We start from the raw sequence: 19,949 nt of genomic DNA on the forward strand, positions 1-19,949 counted from the left end.
CCTCTTGAAGATCCACGTTTTTTTTTTTTAAACTCAATCAGACAATATTTTTGACCATTAGTTATTTGAATTCTTCTTTTGATTTGTTGTTTGTTTGCTGAACATGTTTAAATATATTAATGAACAATTTCTCTTCGGAATTTTTTTCAATTTGAATTGACGGAACATAAATTGCTGACATTTCATCTCATCTGTGAAATTTTACAATGATGCCGGCCGGCTCTTGGGAGTACACGTTTTTGAAAGTGTACGTTTAATGGAACGAACGGTTGTCAGGAATACCATTTTGGAAAACCGCTCGCACGTGTACCACTCGTTCCTGAAACGTGTACGTCTAAAAGAACACTTGTCAACCATACGGAACCTGGTCGCCCGAATTCGACTGCTATTTTAGGAAATTCAAAAAAAAAAACGAAATGGTGTTGAGCAATCGTAAAATACAAGTTGGATGAGATGGCGGTGGAGCTGAAAATATCAGAAAGCTTTGTTTCCACTTCTTTACGTGAACATTTGTCCATTAGAAAACTTTGCTCAAAATGCTCAAAATGTAGATATTGCTCACAGCTGATCCAAAGTTCCACTGTTTGAAGCTGTTTATGCGGAATAGAGAGGATTGTTTCCCTCGATTCATAACTTCATAACTACATTCCCGAGTCAAAGACAACGTCAGCTGAGTGAAAAGCAGTCCAAAGCCAACAAAATCTCAAACATTAGCTGGCAAGGTTATGACATCCGTGTTTTGGGACGTGCATGGTATATTTTACATTCACGAAGCAAATATTCCATAACGTTATTGGATCGATTGAGTGCAGAAATCAACATACAGTTAAGTCTGAATCGAGATATCGAAGATTGAGGGAGTATTTTTGATGGAAAACTCCACTGTGCGAGCAAAGTTATATCTTGAAAAGTGATATTCAGACTGCATCGGTAAAAACGTGCTCCAGGGAAAAATTGGCTGTAATGAAGAAGTGATTGCCGAGGATGAAGCCTATTTCGAAAGTAAAGACGAATATTTTTGCATAAAAGTTAGAAGATCTGATTGGAGTACATAGATCACTCTTGAAGATGTCTATGTCTACGAAGAAAGTCGAGTTTTCCACAAGAAAACGTGTCTTTACTAGGAATTATTCTGTTTTTAGCATAAGTAAGTGATCTGACTTCTTCTATTGTCTCACCAAGTGCATCCTATGCGGACGATATCAAGTTTTTCGGAGAGGCTGAGACTTCCTATAGACAACTTCAAGAGGATCTTAATAGAGTTTCCCTCTGATCATCTCATTGGCTAATACCTCTTAACCATTCAAAGTGTCGTGTTCTCTATCTGGGTGTAAACAATCCCCGACACACTTATTGTACTGATGGCCTTGGAGTGGAGGGTTGTACCACGCACGTTGACTTGGGTGTGACCATCACCAGTGATCTCTCCTGATCAAGCCACATAAAACGCTGAATAAAGCAAGAAGACTCCTCTTTATTATACAGAGATCTTTCCAGGGATGTGATGTCGCTACCGTAGGCCAGATTTAGAATTTGCCGGTCCTGTTTGGCACCTTTGGCTCAGAGGCGATCTGATGCTCTTGGAGGGGTTTCAGCGCAGAGTGACTCGTCTGCCTTATGGTGTCTTAAGACCATCGTATCCGGAGAGGATGGGACTGTCTTCACTGGAGGATCGACGGCTGCGCGGGGATTTGATCATCACCTTTCGTGTGCTCCATGGAATGTTCGTTACCGATATCTCACATTTATACCAACTGAATACAAACAATCTACGTGGTCACAGTTTAAAACTCAATCGTGAAAGTTTTCGTGCTAAGTGCCGTGAATATTTCATTTCTAAAAGAGTGTTCAGTGTATGGAATAGACTCCCCGGTGACGTCGTGAATGCACCTTCCGTAAATACCTTCAAGAACAGACTTGATGCCTGGTTTGAAAATGGGTTCCGCATCTGAACATTATGTTTATGCTCTTACTTTTGTGTTTGTTGCTGGTTCTTAGTTCTATTACTGTTGTCTGTATATATAGTATGTTCAACTATTTTTTTCACCTTTCTTTGAGTTCATAGGCTTTTGCCTCTACTCTGTAATTTCTTTAATATTAATAATCAGTATTATGCCTATAAGCAAGCTACCAACTATTCACTACCAATGATTGTTCAATATTCAATGTTTTTTCATAGTACGACACTCCTAGGCTACTGTGACACCTCTCAGAAGCTTGGAACTGGTACTCGTTGAGAGATTTAGTTTTGTCCTCTGCAGGTCCTAACATAAGTTTATTCAACATAATAAATACATAATAAATTGCATAAACTCTAATGAATAATAAACTTCTAATATTGAATGAATTCCATAAAACACAATTAGACTGTTCAATATTTTGGAATATAATGTAAATATCAGGGGAAAAATGAATTTTTCATGCCAACAATGACTGTTGTTGATAGATCAGGTCATCGAGTCATCTGAACGATTTCTATTTCAGTATTTCATATCTTACCTGTTACAGAATCGATAGTTTCAACCTTTTCCACTTTCTTATTATCTTCGAGCAATTGACATTCGGAAATACCATCCGAACTTTGTGTTATTCTGTATTCTGAAAATGGAAAAATTTAATTTAGAATTCTTGGTAGTATTGAAAGTTTTGATATGAATCCAACAATAATATAAAAGTTTGAAAATTTCTTATTAGAATGAAGAAATCTCCTTCCATTCAGCTGCAGAGAAATCAAATTATGTGTTGGTTATACGAGTTCAAAAATGATTCAATTTTTTTTCTGCCGTGAAAAAATTTCATTCATAAACTAAAAAGGCTTGATTATTCAATATCGAAATACAATGAACTTACCTTCATTATGGCATGCTCGGAAATTATCGAATGACCAGAATTCAGATCCTGTTGAAGATGAACCTTCAGTTAACATAGTTTTCAATTTAACCCAAAAAAAAATACTGCTGGAAATATTCGTAACCGATTTGTGGTGTTCCCAAATGCCCTAAAAATCAACTATCAATGAAGCTTGTTCATGAAACAATTATAGTAAATGAATCATTAGGTACCTATATTTAAAATTGTTATAGGCTTGGGCAACCAACATTATTTTAAAAGAGACATTGTAGACATAAATAATCGAGAAACAGTAGTTGCAAATACATATATTTAAATTTAATAATTATTTATGAACAATCAATATCTCGAGAACTATCGGAACTAAAAGAAATAAACTTTTGGAAAATTTATGTTGATATCGATGTAGTTTTTAATGTTATACTTTTAGTTTTAATATATGAAGCAAAATATTGAAAAACAGTCCTTTCATCTGGTTTTTATGAAAAATATCTCCTCAACTTACATTAGTCGGTGGAAAATTCTGTTCCAAAATCACTTTTGTTTTTCCTTCATTCAGAAATATTACTGTAGTTGAACAGTATGAACATGTATTCAAGATAAAAGAAATACAAGATTCAATACCACTTCCAGTAAATGCACGGTTCAGAGTGAATTCAGAAACCGTAGTGCTTCGCATGTAATTATCTGAAATCAGAGAAAATTATTAAATCTTTCAAGAAACATTGAATGTCCATCATGCATGTTTTTTTCGGCCAAAATTACATTGGTTAATAGACATTCCATATATGATTTCAACTAAATGTACCTTCATCAAAATATTATATATACGGTGTCCCAAAAAGACCACGTCAAACGAAAACGGATTGTAGATCAAAATGTGCTCGTTTATTATATGAAAGTCTCACAGTTTTCGAGTTATTTGATGTTTTATGAAAATGTTGAATATTTTCACTTTGAATACTTTCTCTCATGCCATTGGTAAAATTAAATACTTTTCGAATCAGTTTTTTCCGTGAATATTGTTAGACGATTGCTTCAATTTATGCGTTCAAAAATAGCATACAGGGATATGATACAGGGATTCTGAAAAAAATGTTCACGTTTAGGAGAAAGTGTTTTTTTGTACCGAATTAGATCTGGGGTGGTGTAAAAAAAAGCACTGGACCTTTTCTGTATATCAAGTTGAAGAGTTGACTATTCTGTGAGGATTTCGAAAAAGTAAAATACAGGTATAACCTTCTTCAGAAAAAAGATATTCATATGTTTATCGATAATGAAACATTTCTATGAAAATCTAATTTTGTCGCTTTTTCCAAAAAACCTTCCATTTTGCACATTTTTCTGTAACTTATTGATCAATTTCATTGAAAAATGATAGTTACTCCTTAAATTAATGATAAAGTGAAATTATTCATTAATTGCAATGATATGCGCACAGGAGCTTCAATATCAATAAGTCTCTTGTAAAGAGTGTAAAGTCACTTTATAAATATCAGAACAATGAAAGTGAACGTTTCCATAGATAACTTGAGTTTAAACCATCGAATCGCATCACATCATATTACTGTTCGAGAGTGTAAGTGAAAAAAAAACTGAACAAAAAGAAGGAAAAATGGTAAGAAACAATACACATCTGTTGCGCATTTCTTAATTTCCAACTGAAACATGTGAACGAGAATGCGAGATAAAAAAAGGGTTAATTTCTTTTTTGACAGCTCATCACAAGTAGTGAATAAAATCTCCGATATTATCAACTCAGTGAATGAATTGGCACCTAAATAACATTTCATTGATAGATTAATTGATTATTTTCAATAGGTTGTGCAAACTGAAAGATTTTGTGGAAAAAGTGACAAAAACAGTTTATCACAGAAATGTTCACCTTTTCGAAATCCTTGCAGGATTGGCAGGATTTTTCAACTTAATATGCAGAAAAGTTCTAGTGTTTTTGCACACCCCCTCAGATCGAATTCGGTACAAAAAAACACTTGTTCCAAAACGTGAATTTTAAATATTTTTTTCAGATTTCCTGTATAATATGTTTTCTATTTTCCAGTGCATAATTTAAAGTAATCATTAACAATATTCAAGGAAAAAAACTGATTCGAAAAGTATTCAACTATACCTACACTGAACGAAAAGAGTACGTAAATACAAAGAAAAAGTACATTGGGCCAATTTATTTATTCATCAAAATAAAGCCAGTGGACGCGTCCATTGGCCTAACGAATTATCGTTTGTACCGAATGTGCGTAAATATTACTACTATGATACATCACGGCAACGTATGATAAATAATTCGTCGACCGAATGAATCAGTTCCGTTGTCGAAATGAAATTTGTTCGTTTGATTAACGAACGTTGTACGTTAATTCAACGTACGAATTCGTTGAATCAATGTACGATATTTATTATTGGAATGAACGAGGTCGTTGGCCCAATGAATGAGTTTCGTTGTCCGAATGAAATTAGTTCATTGGATTAACTAACTTTGTACTTTAATTCGACGTACGTATTCATTGAATCAATACTATTCGGTTTTGCAAGAAGATGAGAAAATCGTCATCAAAGGTTCATACTCCTTTATTTTTAATAAAATTGTTGGTTTATAATTTCATCCAAAATAAAAGTAGTAGGAACCTTTGACGGCCATTTCCTATACTTCTTGCAAAATTATGATAGTATAGTAGATAATTTCATTGATTCAATAAAAATTCAAACTTTATTTTTGGATTTGTGGAAACATAACAAAACATAGTTTAAAGATAAATAATTCATACTATACATCGTATAAAATAAACCCTCATAAAAACAAAGAACAACAAAAATTCAACTCATATTTTTTTTGTTATATATATATAATATATAACAATACATAATATTATGTTTATATTCAGTACACTTTTAAATTTTCTCATGAAATATACAAACTAGAAAATGTTAAAGAGGTTTGGAGCTTGTGAAAATGAGACCAAACCATTAAGGATTCCCTTGAAAAATCTAGGTAAAATATATAATTTGAAGCAAAAACAACTATAGAATTATCATTGAAATGCTGTGGATAGTGGGCTTAGGGATTCACAGCTTGGCTTGATTTTCAAGCTACTTGGCTTGAGCTTGACTTGATTTCGAGTCAAGCTCAAGTCAAGTAGTAGTTTTTCATCTCAAGTCATGTCAAGTATTTATTTATCAAGTACTTGGATCATATCAAGCTACTTGATATTTAGCAGTTTTTTCGTGTAGTGTTACATCAATAAGAAAATGATGAAATATGACATGAGAGGAAGTATTTGAAGTGAAAAAATTCAACATTTTCATAAAACATCAAATATCTCGGAAACTGCGAGACTTTTCGATGAAACGATTTTTTCTCATCAGGTAGAGCACATTCTGATCTACATTCCGTTTTTGTTTGACATGGTCTTTTTGGGACACCCTGTGTATATTCGATTTTGTTGTTGTTCGATTTATATTCGAACTTGCGAACATCGTTGCGAAAACATATTCTTATCCAATTAAAAAAGAAGATATAAACTTACTCTCATGTACTTTGCAAAGTACTTCCTCATCCTTTCTATGTCCTAAAATATAATTCAATTCAAACATTTTCGCATCTTTCTCGGTAAAGTCGATGATGTCCTCTTCTTTCCTTTCATTGTAAAGTTTTAAAGATATTGTATTTGCTTTTTTCTCTATCATTATATGACTCCATTTCTCCTTACTTGAATAAAGAGGGAATTTCTCCGAATGCTGAAAAACATAAACAATTATATTTACAGACAAAATATCCAATTCAATTCTGAAAATTCTTGGAGTGTAATTATCGCTGTAATTTTCGATAATTGTTCTGCAGATACATAGAATTTTTGACAGGAGGGAAATATTCACATTAATACAATTTTTGATCTACCTATGTAAGTATATTTAAAAAACAAGCTAACAAATGATGAAGCTCTATGGTTACATTTTTCGTGAATAGCAAATGACAAAAGAACTGGCTGAAACATTGAGGCAGTCACTGAAAATTTGGCTGCTCGCAATGCATATCGAGTGAATCACGGATCTACCTAAAGTTTCTTTCGTTGAATTCAACAATTAATACTGACACTTCTCCTACACTATTTTTCAATTATTCAAATATTCACCAAATATATATTCGAAGGCTGAAGGACCCTTGGTCGATGGCCAATTGCATATGCAATAAAGTACTGTTATTATTATTATTATTATATTCGATATAAAGAATAATTACACTCAAGCCAACCCCGGACAATGAATTAATCTCTCGAACTGACGAAGTCAGTAAAAAAAAATGTTGATTTATGGAAAAATGTTTCATAGAAAATCTTAAAAAATTGCAGGTTTTCCGCCATTTCGAATCATTCATCTTTTTTGAATTGAGCACTCAGAAATACTCTTTTGTGGACGGCAGACCACACATATTTTAGGAAAGCCTAAAATTTTCTGTTGAGTCTGTTGTACCTAAGCGCGGTTGCGGTAGCCCTAGCCATAGCCACTATAAGGAGCTACAGGTGTGAAAATTTACGATCTAAAAAAGTATTTTTGAAAAGCTTCCGAATTAATATGTCAAAATACACTCTTATAGCGAAAACGAAACGGCAGAAGATTATCGCGGTGGTGAAGTGGTGGCAGAAATTTTCAAAATTAAAAAAAGAATTTTTTTTTCAAAAAGTATGATATTCATATACAGGGTGATTCACCGGGATGGCCTATTAGACGTTTATGGAAAACTAATCATAATATTGAGCTGAAAATTTGGATATTGGGATTTGAGACAATATCTTTCTCTCTTAAATATTTTTAGATCTCTACAACTTCCGGTTATACCCGAAACAGACTACTACTTCCTTATTTCAAATGGCACATCCATTATATTATTGCATCATTAGATAGCTCTTTTGATGGCAATTTCGGCAATATGCCATACCTTGGATAAAAACTCAACGATTCATGAGTAATTGGGATTCTTATAACAAAAATGGTGGCGATGAGGACTCACATTTCTTCGAATATTTCAGCAGAAAAACCTTTTAACGAAAACAATTCTTTTTTCGATTCTAAAAAAGTATTATAAGAGTGCTTGCGGCTTGGACCAAAAATGTACAGGGTGTTTACAAGAAGATCATGAACTTGGACAACTCAAATTCATCAAAACTCAAGATTTTCAAATTAGAGCCTATATTTTTTATTATTTCAGTCGATTCTATGTACAAAAATAGTGGGGATTACTCAAACAAACATTTCACATAAAATTAATACTTTAATAATTTTCGAGGAAGAACTTCAAATGAGTAAAAACCGCTATTTATAATGTGTGAATAACTGTCTGTGACCGGAAAACACAGAAAAAAACTAAAATTCGATGATTTAATGAATTTTAATTTATTTTTTCGTTGGGATTGTTAAGAAATCCATTAACTAATTAACCAATACAATTTTCTATTACGACTAATTCATTACAATTCTTGATATCTAAAATTTTGTTATGGAAACATCGAATTCTAGTTTCTTTTTGTGTTTTTCGGTCACAGACTACTCCACACAGTTATAAATAGCGGTTTTTCCTCATTAAAAATTTTTCCTCGATAACTCTTAAAGTATTCATTTTAGGTATAGGGTGTGATTGAGTAACCCCCACTATTTTTGTACGTCGAATTGACTGAAATAATAAAATATATAGGTTCCAATTTGAAAATCTTGAGTATTGATGGATTTGAGTTGTCCAAGTTCATGATCTTCTTATAAACACCCTGTACATTTTTGTCCAAGCCGCAAACAGTCTTATAATACTACGTATTTGCAGAATCGAAAAAAAAATTTTTTCGAAAAAAGCTTTTTCTGCTGGAATATTCCAAAAAATGTGATTCCTCATCGCCACCATTTTTTATATAAGAATCCCAATAACTCATGAACCGACGAGTTTTTACCCAAGGTATGACATATTGCCGAAATTGTCTTCAAAAAAGCTAACTAATGGTGCAATAATATACTAGGTGTGCCATTTGAGGAAGTAGTAGTCTGTTTCCGGTATATTCGGAAGTTTTGAAATCTGAAAATATTTAAGGGGGGAATATCATTGTCTAAAACCCCAATATCCAAATTTTCATCTCAAAATTATGATCAGTTTTCCATAAACGTCTAATAGGCCATCCCGGTGAATCACCCTGTATTTTATTCCTTTAAAAATAATGGAATAGAAGAATAGCTATCGCAACCGCTGGCCCCCTTATCATGGTGGGTAGGTACAACAGACTCACTGAGGAAATTATAGGCTTTCCTAAAATATGTGTGTTCTGCCGTCCACTGGCTCATAGACTATATATGTCATAAATGATGGTCCCAGTGTCCAGTTTATAATGAAACACCATGTATATACATCTCTATGGCCTCCGAGGCCGCAATAGACGCATAAATGACGATCGCTCAAAAGTCCTCTCCAAGTTCTGGATTTTTTTAATACTTCTGATCAAGATGGCTAAGATTTCCTTCGAATATTGAATATTTTCATTTGCAATACTGTTTTTGTATAATTTCACTGAATAACTCACCACTTTTTCCACCTTCCTCTTGGCACAATCATCACGTTTAGGATAATGATCCCATGGGAGGATCCCGCCAACTTTACATTTTCTCATTGCTGTATACTTCCGGGACCAGCCTTGGAGTATGAACCAATAGCAATTTGCTTCCTCAACCTTTTCTTTATCACACAAAAGTAGATGGATTTCTTCGCCTTTTAAAGAAATCGGCACCTTGAAATCCCTCAATCCTCCCAACTTTACTAGAGTGAGAAATGATAAATAATTATCGTCTTTAAAAGGAAGTTTTTTTACTGGCAAACCTGAGAAAAAAGGGATATTTTACAAAGATGCATATTCCCATATTGATTTTGCTCAATAGTAATGGATTAAGAATCAACGTCAATGTTGTATCGCAATCAGGGCCGGCATTAGGGGGGAAACAGTGAAGCGACTGTATCAGGCGCCTCCATTCGAGGGCGGCGAATCAGCCCAGTTTTTGGCCGCCTTTTCATATTTCTAAAAAAAATATGGCCTTGATTCTTAAAAGCAACATGAGGTTGGCCCGCTCCGCCGCGTTTATCAATATTCCCTGCAACAAAAATGTCCAAACCGTCTTTTCTAAGCCGCCTGTTCAATAAATAACAATAACAATAAATAACATCTGTGAATCCTTACTAGAGCAACCGGTACGTTTAGTTAGTTTGTAGTTTCTTACTTGCAATTTTGGTGAACTGGATATACACGTGGTGAGTTTGTAAATTCAATAATTCCGTTGAACTATAAGGCACTGATGAAGAAAAATTGTATTATTAAATACAAAAATTCCGAAACGTACCTCTGTCTTTATGTTAATTCAGTTGTTCAATTGGTTAACCGTTTACTCAATTGGTACAGTTTTAGTCATTTTGAATTTACTTTTGGTTGATTATTGAAATTGTCATTTTTAGAATTGGAATATATTCCAAGACAAAAATAAACTAAATATATCATACAGATATATTATTGTGAAGGATTAGACAAAAAGTTGTCAAATTATTTGATTTATATATTAAATATCCTTTATCAAGAAGGCTCTTTAAACTTTTATAATTAGAAGTAATCATTTATTGATTAGAGAGTCAGTATCAACCAATTGATAAATTTAAAATTTCTGAAATTGTTATTCAATTGTAAATGTCGATTTGTATATGTATTACAAAAGAATAACAAGAAAGAAATCTGTGACTACCTTCAGTAATGGCTTGCTCTGTGAAACCTTACTAGAGCAACCGGTACGTTTAGTTAGTTTGTAGTTTCTCACTTGCAATTTTGGTGAAGTGGATATACACGTGGTGAGTTTGTAAATTCAATAATTTCGTTGAACTATAAGGCACTGATGAAGAAAAATTGTATTATTAAATACAAAAATTCCGAAACGTACGTCTGTCTTTATGTTAATTTAGTGTGGCACGACAAGGGCCTTAATATGAAAAAAGTAGCGAAGGACCGAAAATTGAAATTCGTGGAGAAATGATTTCTGCCTACCTTGGTAAAGCCCATGAAATGTCCTTGGCTGATAGATCTTCGCCGTCGAACGGGTGGTAGACGGAACACTCAATCTCGCACAACCGAAGAAACGGTATTGTTCTTGAAAATAGAGTCGACTCGAAAATGTTTATGAAAAGAAAATATTGCGTTTAACACAACGAAAGAGCGAGTGGAGATCTGTATGAAAATGTCCATATGCACGGACGGGTCTTGAATGAATCCTCGCGCATCTGGCATCTATCAAATCTCCAGCATATGTTTTCCCGCGGTACATTTAAATGAACGATATTCTCTGAATTAGGAAAACAATGAATTTATTAATAATAAAAGGAAAACAAAGAAAATAAGATGAGTTGACTAGTTGCAGTAACATAACCGCTCACCTAAAATAGAATATTTTACACGAAAAAAGAGTTGACAAAAAAAAAAAAAAAATTATTGAAGTGGTAAAGGGCATAACTTAACCACCGGCCTCTGCAGTATACCTTGAGTTGTACGGGCACTAGCTACTCGAGCTATTTTATCAGCACCATGGTGCAATTTTTCGATTCGTCCTAAACGCCAGCGCAATGGAGGAAGCTGATCATCTTTGATAAGTACGAGTGTACCTATTGAGAGACAATCGGTGGTTTTATCGAACTACTTCTTACGTTGTTGTAACGTGTTTAAATATTCCAAGTGCCACCGCTTCCAAAAATCTTGGTGGATACGCGTCAAAAGCTGCCAACGTGAAAGTCTTCCCATTGAAAGGTGTGATAAGTCCGGTTCAGGTAACGCAGTCAATGGCGCTAAGGTGAGAAAATGTCCCGGCGTTAACGCCGATATGTCATTCGGGTCATTACTAAGTGGACAAAGCGGGCGCGAGTTGAGAAGAGCCTCTATTTGCGTAAGTACTGTGTAAAATTCCTCATAAGTAAGAATTTGATCACCTATGATTCGAAGCAAGTGCGATTTAACGGATTTTATTCCGGATTCCCAAAGTCCTCCAAAATGTGGACCAGAAGGGGGATTAAAGCTCCATTTTATTTGTTCCTCAATCAGCGCATTTTGCATATAGTTTGAGAGCTCTCGATATGCTCCTTTGAAGTTCGTTCCGCCGTCACTAAATATATGATTGCATCGTCCTCGTCGAGCAATGAATCGACGTAATGCAGCGAGAAAGGCGTTGGACGTGAGATCTGAGACGAGTTCTAAATGTAATGCCTTTGTTGTAAAACATACGAACAGGCATATGTACGACTTGAACGATTTAGAACCGCGAGTTCGAGACATAGTTGTTTGAAATGGCCCACCATAGTCTACACCTACACATTGAAAAGGCTTGAGCTGATTCACTCTTAGAGAGGGCAAATTACCCATTAAAGGCTGAGAAGCCTTTGGTTTCACCCTGAAACAGGTATGACAACGAGAAATAACTTTATTTATCGCTCTTCGAGCGGACAATATCCAAACTTGTTGAGTAAGGAGAAATTGTAGAGTTTGGGCACCTGGATGATGGTAAACTCTATGGAAATGCTGAATTATAAGTTCAGTGAGTCGATGAGAAGACGGAAGAAGGGCTGGATGTTTATGGTCATACGAAAGACCAGAAAATGAAAGTCTGCCGCCCACCCTGAGAACACCATCCTCGCCAATGAAAAGATTCAACTTACGAAGACCCTTCGAAATAGGTTTTTCATTCTGAATATTAGCAATATCTGCCTGAAACACAGATTGCTGTACTTGCTTGATGATGAAGGTGAAAGCATGTTTGAGGTCTATCGATGATACAATTCCATTTATACGAGACTTGGAATTTTTCAGGTTATGAACGAATCTGAAAACGTAAACCACTATACGCTGAATCTTGGACAACGACGAGAACTTCGAAAGCAACTCAGGTACAAATTGCGAGCAGACAAATGTGGGCAAAGAAATGTGACGTTCTTCCTTCCTCACGAGATCTTGATCACTTTCCATTTCTCTGCGATCGAAAGTGGTTTCCTCTGAACGGAGCCAGTATGGTCCCGCCCACCATAATGTACAATTCAGAAGTTCAACTGGCGTCAAACCACGTGAAGCACAATCAGCGGGGTTATCCCTAGATTTGACATGATACCAGAGTTCTGGCGAAACCAATTCCTGAATCTGAGTCGTTCGATTACTGACGAACGATTTCTATCGATGAGGGGAGGATCTGATCCATGTCAGAGCGACTGTGGAATCGGACCAGGCAAAAACTTTGCTTATCTGAAAGGCGGATGAATAGACCGAGAGAACTAAGGAAATGAGTTTAGACAAGAGAAGACAGGCGCAGAGTTCCAATCTAGGAATTGAAATTCTCTTTACCGGAGAAACCTTTGATTTGCCACATACGAATGATGTACCAACAGATCCGTTGGGATAGAAAAATCTAAGGTAAATGACAGCAGCATAACCTCGTTCACTACTGTCTCCGAAGCCATGGAGTTCGCATCGTGAATAGGAACCTGATGCCAACAGTCTGGGAATTTTGAGCTTTGCTAGTTCGTGCAATTCAGATTTGCACTGATTCCAGCGATTGTTTACCTCTACTGGGAGAGAATCATCCCATTGCAAGCCTAAAGTCCAGAGATGCTGGATTAAGTGCTTTGCAAGAAAAGTAAATGGGGCAAGAAATCCGAGAGGGTCAAAAATACGCGAGAGATCAGACAGGATAGATCGTCTTGAGCAGACCTCACCAGATGACTTCGCTGAGTAAGAAAATTCATCCAATGAAGGAAATCATTTCAAACCAAGAATCTTAATGGCAGAGTCGGCATCAAAGTTTATGGAATGCTGATGTTGGTGGTCTAAAGGAACACGCGAAAGTAATTCATGGCTATTGCTACACCACTTACGAAGCTCAAACCCACCACATTCCAACAATGATATCAACTCATCCACCAAAACTTTGGCCTGTCCGAGATCATCACAGCCAGTGACAATATCGTCCACGTAAATATCTCTGAGCAGGATTTTGGAAGCATTTGGGAAAGAGGCTCCTTCGTCCTCAGCTAGTTGAGACAAAGTTCTAAGAGCAAGAAAAGGAGCAGGCGCAACTCCGTAGGTGACAGTGTTTAATCGATATGCACCGATAGGCTCTGACGGAGAAAACCTCCAAAGAATTTTTTGGTAATCACGATGTGAGGGCTGAATCAAGATTTGACGATACATTTGTTTTATATCGGCAGTGAAAACAAAAGTGTGGACACGAAAATTCAACAGAATTACAAAAATATCCTTCTGTAATTTAGGACCAATCAAGAGAGCATCATTCAAGGACAATTTACCTGGAAGGTGAGCTGATGCGTCGAACACTACTCGTAACTTAGTCGACGCACTATCAGGCTTGATGATACAATGATGAGGGATATAGAAATTATTTTCAGTTTCGACATCGGTGATTACTGACGACATATGATTACTACTCAAATAATCTTTCATAAAATGACAATACTCCTGGTAAACTTCTGGAGTTCTTATAAGTCTACGTTCGAGCGACAGAAAACGACGCAGAGCTAAAGAATATGTATCCCCAAAACGAACGCATTTGCCACTTTCAAATGGCAATGCAACCGTGTATCGTCCCGAAGCATCTCTCGAATGACCTTCAACAAAGAGTTGTTCACAACGTTGATCCTCTGGTGAAGAGGATGTTGTTGTTGGCACCTCTTCGAGTTCCCAAAACCTCTTTAATGTGGAATTCAAAGAAGAATCACATAAAGACAAATGAAATGAATTCATTGAGCGACTAGGAGACTGAATTTGTCCCATGAAAACCCAACCGAAAACAGTTTCTAGGGCTGTAGGTTCCGAACCGTTGCCTTTGATTCGACCGTCTTTGAGTACAAGTGGGAAAATATCTGCACCAAGAAGAATGTCCACAGAATGTGGAGTAAAAAATTCAGGATCTGCTAATTTTTTGTTGGAGATGCATTTCCAATTGGAAAATTGGACTAAAGAGGTCGGCATTTGTGTACAAATTTTTGGGAGAACTACAGCGTCGAAGGTGAAAGATGGATTGATCTGACCTGTAGGGCGAATAGAGCAGACAGTGCTACCAGAAGCAGTAGATGAACTTTCCCCTATGCCAGTAATTGAAAGTGCAGTCTTTGAAATTTGCAATCCTAACTTATTAACACAAGATTGGGATATGATATTAATTTGAGAACCGGCGTCTAATAAAACTCGAACTTTCTGAAAGTTACCCCAAGCGTCTTGGATGTCTACTTGAGCAGTAGCCAATAAAACTGTGGAGTTGGCAGGCAAAAGATTCACTGAGTTGGAATGCGAAAAATAAGAGGTTTGACTCTGCGATTGGCATGATTCGTTCTGAGGTACATCGTCTGATGGACTGCGCATGTGCAATAAAGAATGATGTTTTTTATTACAGGTTCGACATGTTGATTTCGAGGAACAGTTATTTAATTGATGCCCAGAATGAAGGCAATTGATGCACCAATTCTTATCTTTGACAATTTTGAAACGATCTGAAGCAGTTTTTCCCAAAAATGAAGGACAGTTGTAAATATTATGAGATGACTTGCAATAATTACAGCTAATGCCTTTTTTATCTGAATTATTTTTCGACTGAACTAAAAGAGCGGAATTTCGTTTACTTGAAGTATTATTGAATTTTGAAGTTCGAGAATCAGAAAACTGTTGAGATTTTGAAGGAACAGAAAGAGCCACTGATTCTAGAGCTACACATTGATCAGTTAAGAAAGTTTGCAAATTGATAAATGAAGGAATGTCTGTTGAGCATTCCTGTAATTCGAATCGTTTAATGGTGGCTGTGTCTAATTTTTGAATGAGCAGATGAAATAAAACAAAGTCCCACTGATCAGTAGGCAGACCTAAGTTTTTCAACACAGCTAAATTTTCCGAAAATACCTCCAGAATCCGTCTAAGTCCGGATGCCGACTCACTGTGAAGTTTTGAAATATTATAAATTTCATTCCAACATGTATTAGCTAAGAGGCGTCTATTTTGATATCTATCAGTTAGAGTTTGAAAGGCGTTTTCATAATTTTGAGCGGTCAAAGGAAAACCTTTGAGCAAATTAAGAGCTTGAGAAGAAAGTGAACTTAATAGATATTGAAATTTTTCGATTTGACTCAAATTAGAATTCTCGTGAACTAAGCTTTTGAATAAGTCATAAAACGTTGGCCATTCCTTATAATTACCATCAAAAATAGGTAAAACGATTTTAGGAAGTTTAACACTTGGCGATTTTGATATACGATTGGTCTCAGGTATAACGACAGGAAACAAATTCACGTAGATCGTTTTGATTGTGAAATAATTATCGGTAAACGCAGCTCTAACTGATTTTTCGGCGTTGTAATCTGGTTCGTCTGAATTTGCTAAAAGTACTATGATAGCACTGTGCAGAGTTTGAAATTTGCTGTGAATTTCCTCCAGACTTTCGTATCTTAAACGAAATCGTACGTGAAGACTTTGATCAGTTACCGCAGCCTGAGCTAAAACCAAAATTTCCTCGATGTCATCAATGAGAATTTGACGTCGTGCCTTATTCTGTTTCACTTTAGAATTCATTGTGAGTGGAATGAGCTGTTTTACGATTCAAAGTATACTGCAGTTATAACGTTAGGTCGAAAGTTTATTTTGAGAAGTTTTTCAAATTGAACGAAAATGAAAATATCAATAACAAACTATGGACACTATAGATCGATAAATGTTCAAACAAGAACAATACCTGACAGAACGAGCGAGAATATAGAAATAGAGAAACGAAATAATCGAAAGTAAACAATCATGAAATTGTTTACGATAAGTCAGGTTATTGTTATTGTTCGACAATGAGAGGTTATCCACTGAAAATACGTCGTCTGTGGTTGAGAAGACGCTGAATGTCAACACACTGCGCTTATCAGTTTTTTATGAGCAGAACAATATGGAAATGAAATGAATTAAATTCAGAGTTTCCCAATCAAAAGAATTTAGAAATAAGGTTCAAATATCCGGCTCGAAGGACCAATATGGCACGACAAGGGCCTTAATATGAAAAAAGTAGCGAAGGACCGAAAATTGAAATTCGTGGAGAAATGATTTCTGCCTACCTTGGTAAAGTCCATGAAATGTCCTTGGCTGATAGATCTTCGCCGTCGAACGGGTGGTAGACGGAACACTCAATCTCGCACAACCGAAGGAACGGTATTGTTCTTGAAAATAGAGTCGACTCGAAAATGTTTATGAAAAGAAAATATTGCGTTTAACACAACGAAAGAGCGAGTGGAGATCTGTATGAAAATGTCCATATGCACGGACGGGTCTTGAATGAATCCTCGCGCATCTGGCATCTATCAAATCTCCAGCATATGTTTTCCCGCGGTACATTTAAATGAACGATATTCTCTGAATTAGGAAAACAATGAATTTATTAATAATAAAAGGAAAACAAAGAAAATAAGATGAGTTGACTAGTTGCAGTAACATAGTGGTTCAATTGGTTAGCCGTTTACCCAATTTGTACAGTTTTAGTCATTTTGAATTTACTTTTGGTTGATTATTAAATTTGTCATTTTTAGAATTGGAATAATATATTCCAAGACAAAAATAAACTAAATATATCATACAGATATATTATTGTGAAGGATCAGACAAAAAGTTGTCAAATTATTTGATTCATATATTAAATAACCTTTATCAAGAAGACTCATTGAACTTTTATAATTAGAAGTGATCATTTATTGATTAGAGAGTCAGTATCAACCAATTGATAAATTTAAAATTTCTGAAATTGTTATTCAATTGTAAATGTCGATTTGTATATGTATTTCAAAAGAATAACAAGAAAGAAATCTGTGACTACCTTCAGTAATGGCTTGCTCTGTAAATCTTTACTAGAGCAACCGGTACGTTTAGTGAGTCTGTAGTTTCTTACTTGCAATTTGGGTGAAGTGGATATACAAGTGTTGAGTTTGTAAATTCAATAATTTCGTTGAACTATAAGGCACTGATGAAGAAAAATTGTATTATTGAATACAAAAATTTCGGAACGTACGTCTGTCTTCATGTTAATTTAGTTTTTCAATTAACCGTTTACTCAATTTGTACAGTTTTAGTCATTTTGAATTTACTTTTGGTTGATTATTAAATTTGTCATTTTTAGAATTGGAATATATTCCAAGACAAAAACAAACTAAATATATCATACAGATATATTATTGCGAAGGATTAGACAAATAGTTGTCAAATTATTTGATTTATATAATAAATAACACATGACAACCCAACCAATATAAACAGCATTTCCTATTACCCTAATTGAAAGAACGATGAAATGTATTTCACAAAGACGAAAAACAATACTACCTTCGCTTTCGAATTATGTGAAAGTTGCTTACACTTTCAACATTTGAAAAATTCCTACGATTTTGCATTCAGAACTAGTTTCCGTAAAATGCCAAATGTTTTCAGCGGAATACATGTTTTTAATCTCATTTAGTTTTCGAAGCTTTGTATGCCCTACCGCCCTTTGTATCTTGTGGTGTGTAGGTAAAATTTCATCGATCGTAAGCAGTGTCTTGTGAATGTGAAAGTCAGATATATATTACTTACGCATTATTCATCGGCGTCGAAGAAATCCAGGAATTAATCAAAATACCTACAGTGTAGATAACATAAGGTAAATAGACACATAGACATACATTTTGTTTTATTCGATTTGACTTTTCTCCAATAGCAGTCACGTGAAGTATTATTATTATTCTTGATGAAAACCCGGAAGCTTTCTTAGTACTTTGTTCTTGTCATTCGCTGAAATCATTAATTAACGATGCAGCTGGTATCCAATTTTTTTTTTGGTCAAGATCTTTTCGTATTTTTTTCAAGTTCAACTAATCGGTGGAGGTTTTGAAAAATAACAATTTTCCACTAACTCTTAAAGGTATTAGTATCACTAGATGGAAAAGTAGAATTGAAGCTATGGCGCCGCTACGGCAACAATTGAGAGAAATGTATGATGCTCTTGGTGGAATCGCAGCGAATGATGAGAACGAAGACGATACTAGAAGTAAGAGCAAAAATTTAGCTTTGAAAATTTCATGCTTCAAATTCATTTGTTTTATAGTTACTTAGTATAAGGTTTTAGTTCACATTAATAACGTTTCTAAGCAGTTGCGAAGTCCCGGTATGATAATTGATGTGTGTTAGCGAGCTGAAAAAATATTTGGCAAATTTGAGAACTAATGCTTTGCTCTGCTGAAGAAATGGTAGAAAATATGGAAATTGAACCCGAATTCCAATCTGAGCGAGAAGTACGAATTCGTAAAAAAACAAGACTTTTTCAATATGAAGGAAGGGATACACCGATAACTCATACTCAAAAAAAAAAAAGATTGATTTTTTCAATTATTTATTGGACATTTAAGTTAATTCTTTGAATTAACGCTGCCTCCAATTGAATGAACATAGCTCATTATTTGGATTCATATTACGACGTAAAGGCATTATACAAAATCTTCAGAGTTTATGATGCAAAATTGCAATGAACTCTTCGACCGATTAGGAAATGATATTGAGCCCAGAAATCTCAGCACGGTATTGCTTCTTTTGAACCGCAGGCTGGAATCCAAAATGTCAATTATCCAGTTGCTGAATTATTTAGAGGCGGGTAATTTATCTGAATATTTCCCTCCTGTCAAAAATTATATGTATATGGAGAACAATTATCGAAAATTACAGCGAATATTTCCCTCCTGTCAAAAATTCTATGTATGTGGAGAACAATTATCGAAAATTACAGCGATAATTGCATTGTAGGAAGCGAAACTGCACTGCGATAATTGTTCTGTTCATAGATGCATAGTTTCTATGCATTTTACACAGTTAGAATCTATGGCAATTCCATTCTACACCAGTTTGACAATTGATGTAACAGTTTATTCGGGAAATATTCCCCCAAATTACACTCGTGCATCAAAATGACCGGATAATTTTGCATTCCAGCGTGTTTTCTTTGAAAAACTGCATTCGGTCATTTTAATTTTTCTCCAAAAATGA

The 19,949-nt window shown here is 35.1% G+C and overlaps 2 protein-coding genes across 2 annotated transcripts in view; both read right to left on the reverse strand.

Annotated features, from left to right (window-relative positions):
* LOC123682656 overlaps window positions 1-19,949 on the reverse strand; it is a 42,419-nt gene that overhangs the window by 15,418 nt on the left and 7,052 nt on the right. The window contains exons 4-8 of the mRNA XM_045621406.1: window positions 9,423-9,715; window positions 6,393-6,603; window positions 3,356-3,537; window positions 2,851-2,998; window positions 2,500-2,598 (exon numbers count right to left, since the gene is read on the reverse strand). Of these exons, the coding sequence (XP_045477362.1) occupies window positions 2,500-2,598; window positions 2,851-2,998; window positions 3,356-3,537; window positions 6,393-6,603; window positions 9,423-9,715 (933 nt within the window). The remainder of the gene's footprint in view (window positions 1-2,499; window positions 2,599-2,850; window positions 2,999-3,355; window positions 3,538-6,392; window positions 6,604-9,422; window positions 9,716-19,949) is intronic.
* Window positions 9,522-16,997, reverse strand: LOC123682646. The gene is made up of 2 exons (XM_045621396.1): window positions 10,920-16,997; window positions 9,522-9,655 (listed from the first exon to the last, which is right to left on the reverse strand). Exon 1 carries the CDS (start codon window positions 16,479-16,481, stop codon window positions 13,665-13,667), a length of 2,817 nt encoding a protein of 938 aa, XP_045477352.1. The 5' UTR covers window positions 16,482-16,997; the 3' UTR covers window positions 9,522-9,655; window positions 10,920-13,664.

Source organism: Harmonia axyridis, chromosome 1, assembly GCF_914767665.1.
Source record: "Harmonia axyridis chromosome 1, icHarAxyr1.1, whole genome shotgun sequence".
Taxonomy (NCBI): Eukaryota; Metazoa; Arthropoda; class Insecta; order Coleoptera; family Coccinellidae; genus Harmonia; species Harmonia axyridis.

Bases quoted from the DNA above. Each gene is read 5' to 3' on its own strand.
- LOC123682646 (XM_045621396.1), bottom strand. From the start codon at position 16,481: ATGAATTCTAAAGTGAAACAGAATAAGGCACGACGTCAAATTCTCATT.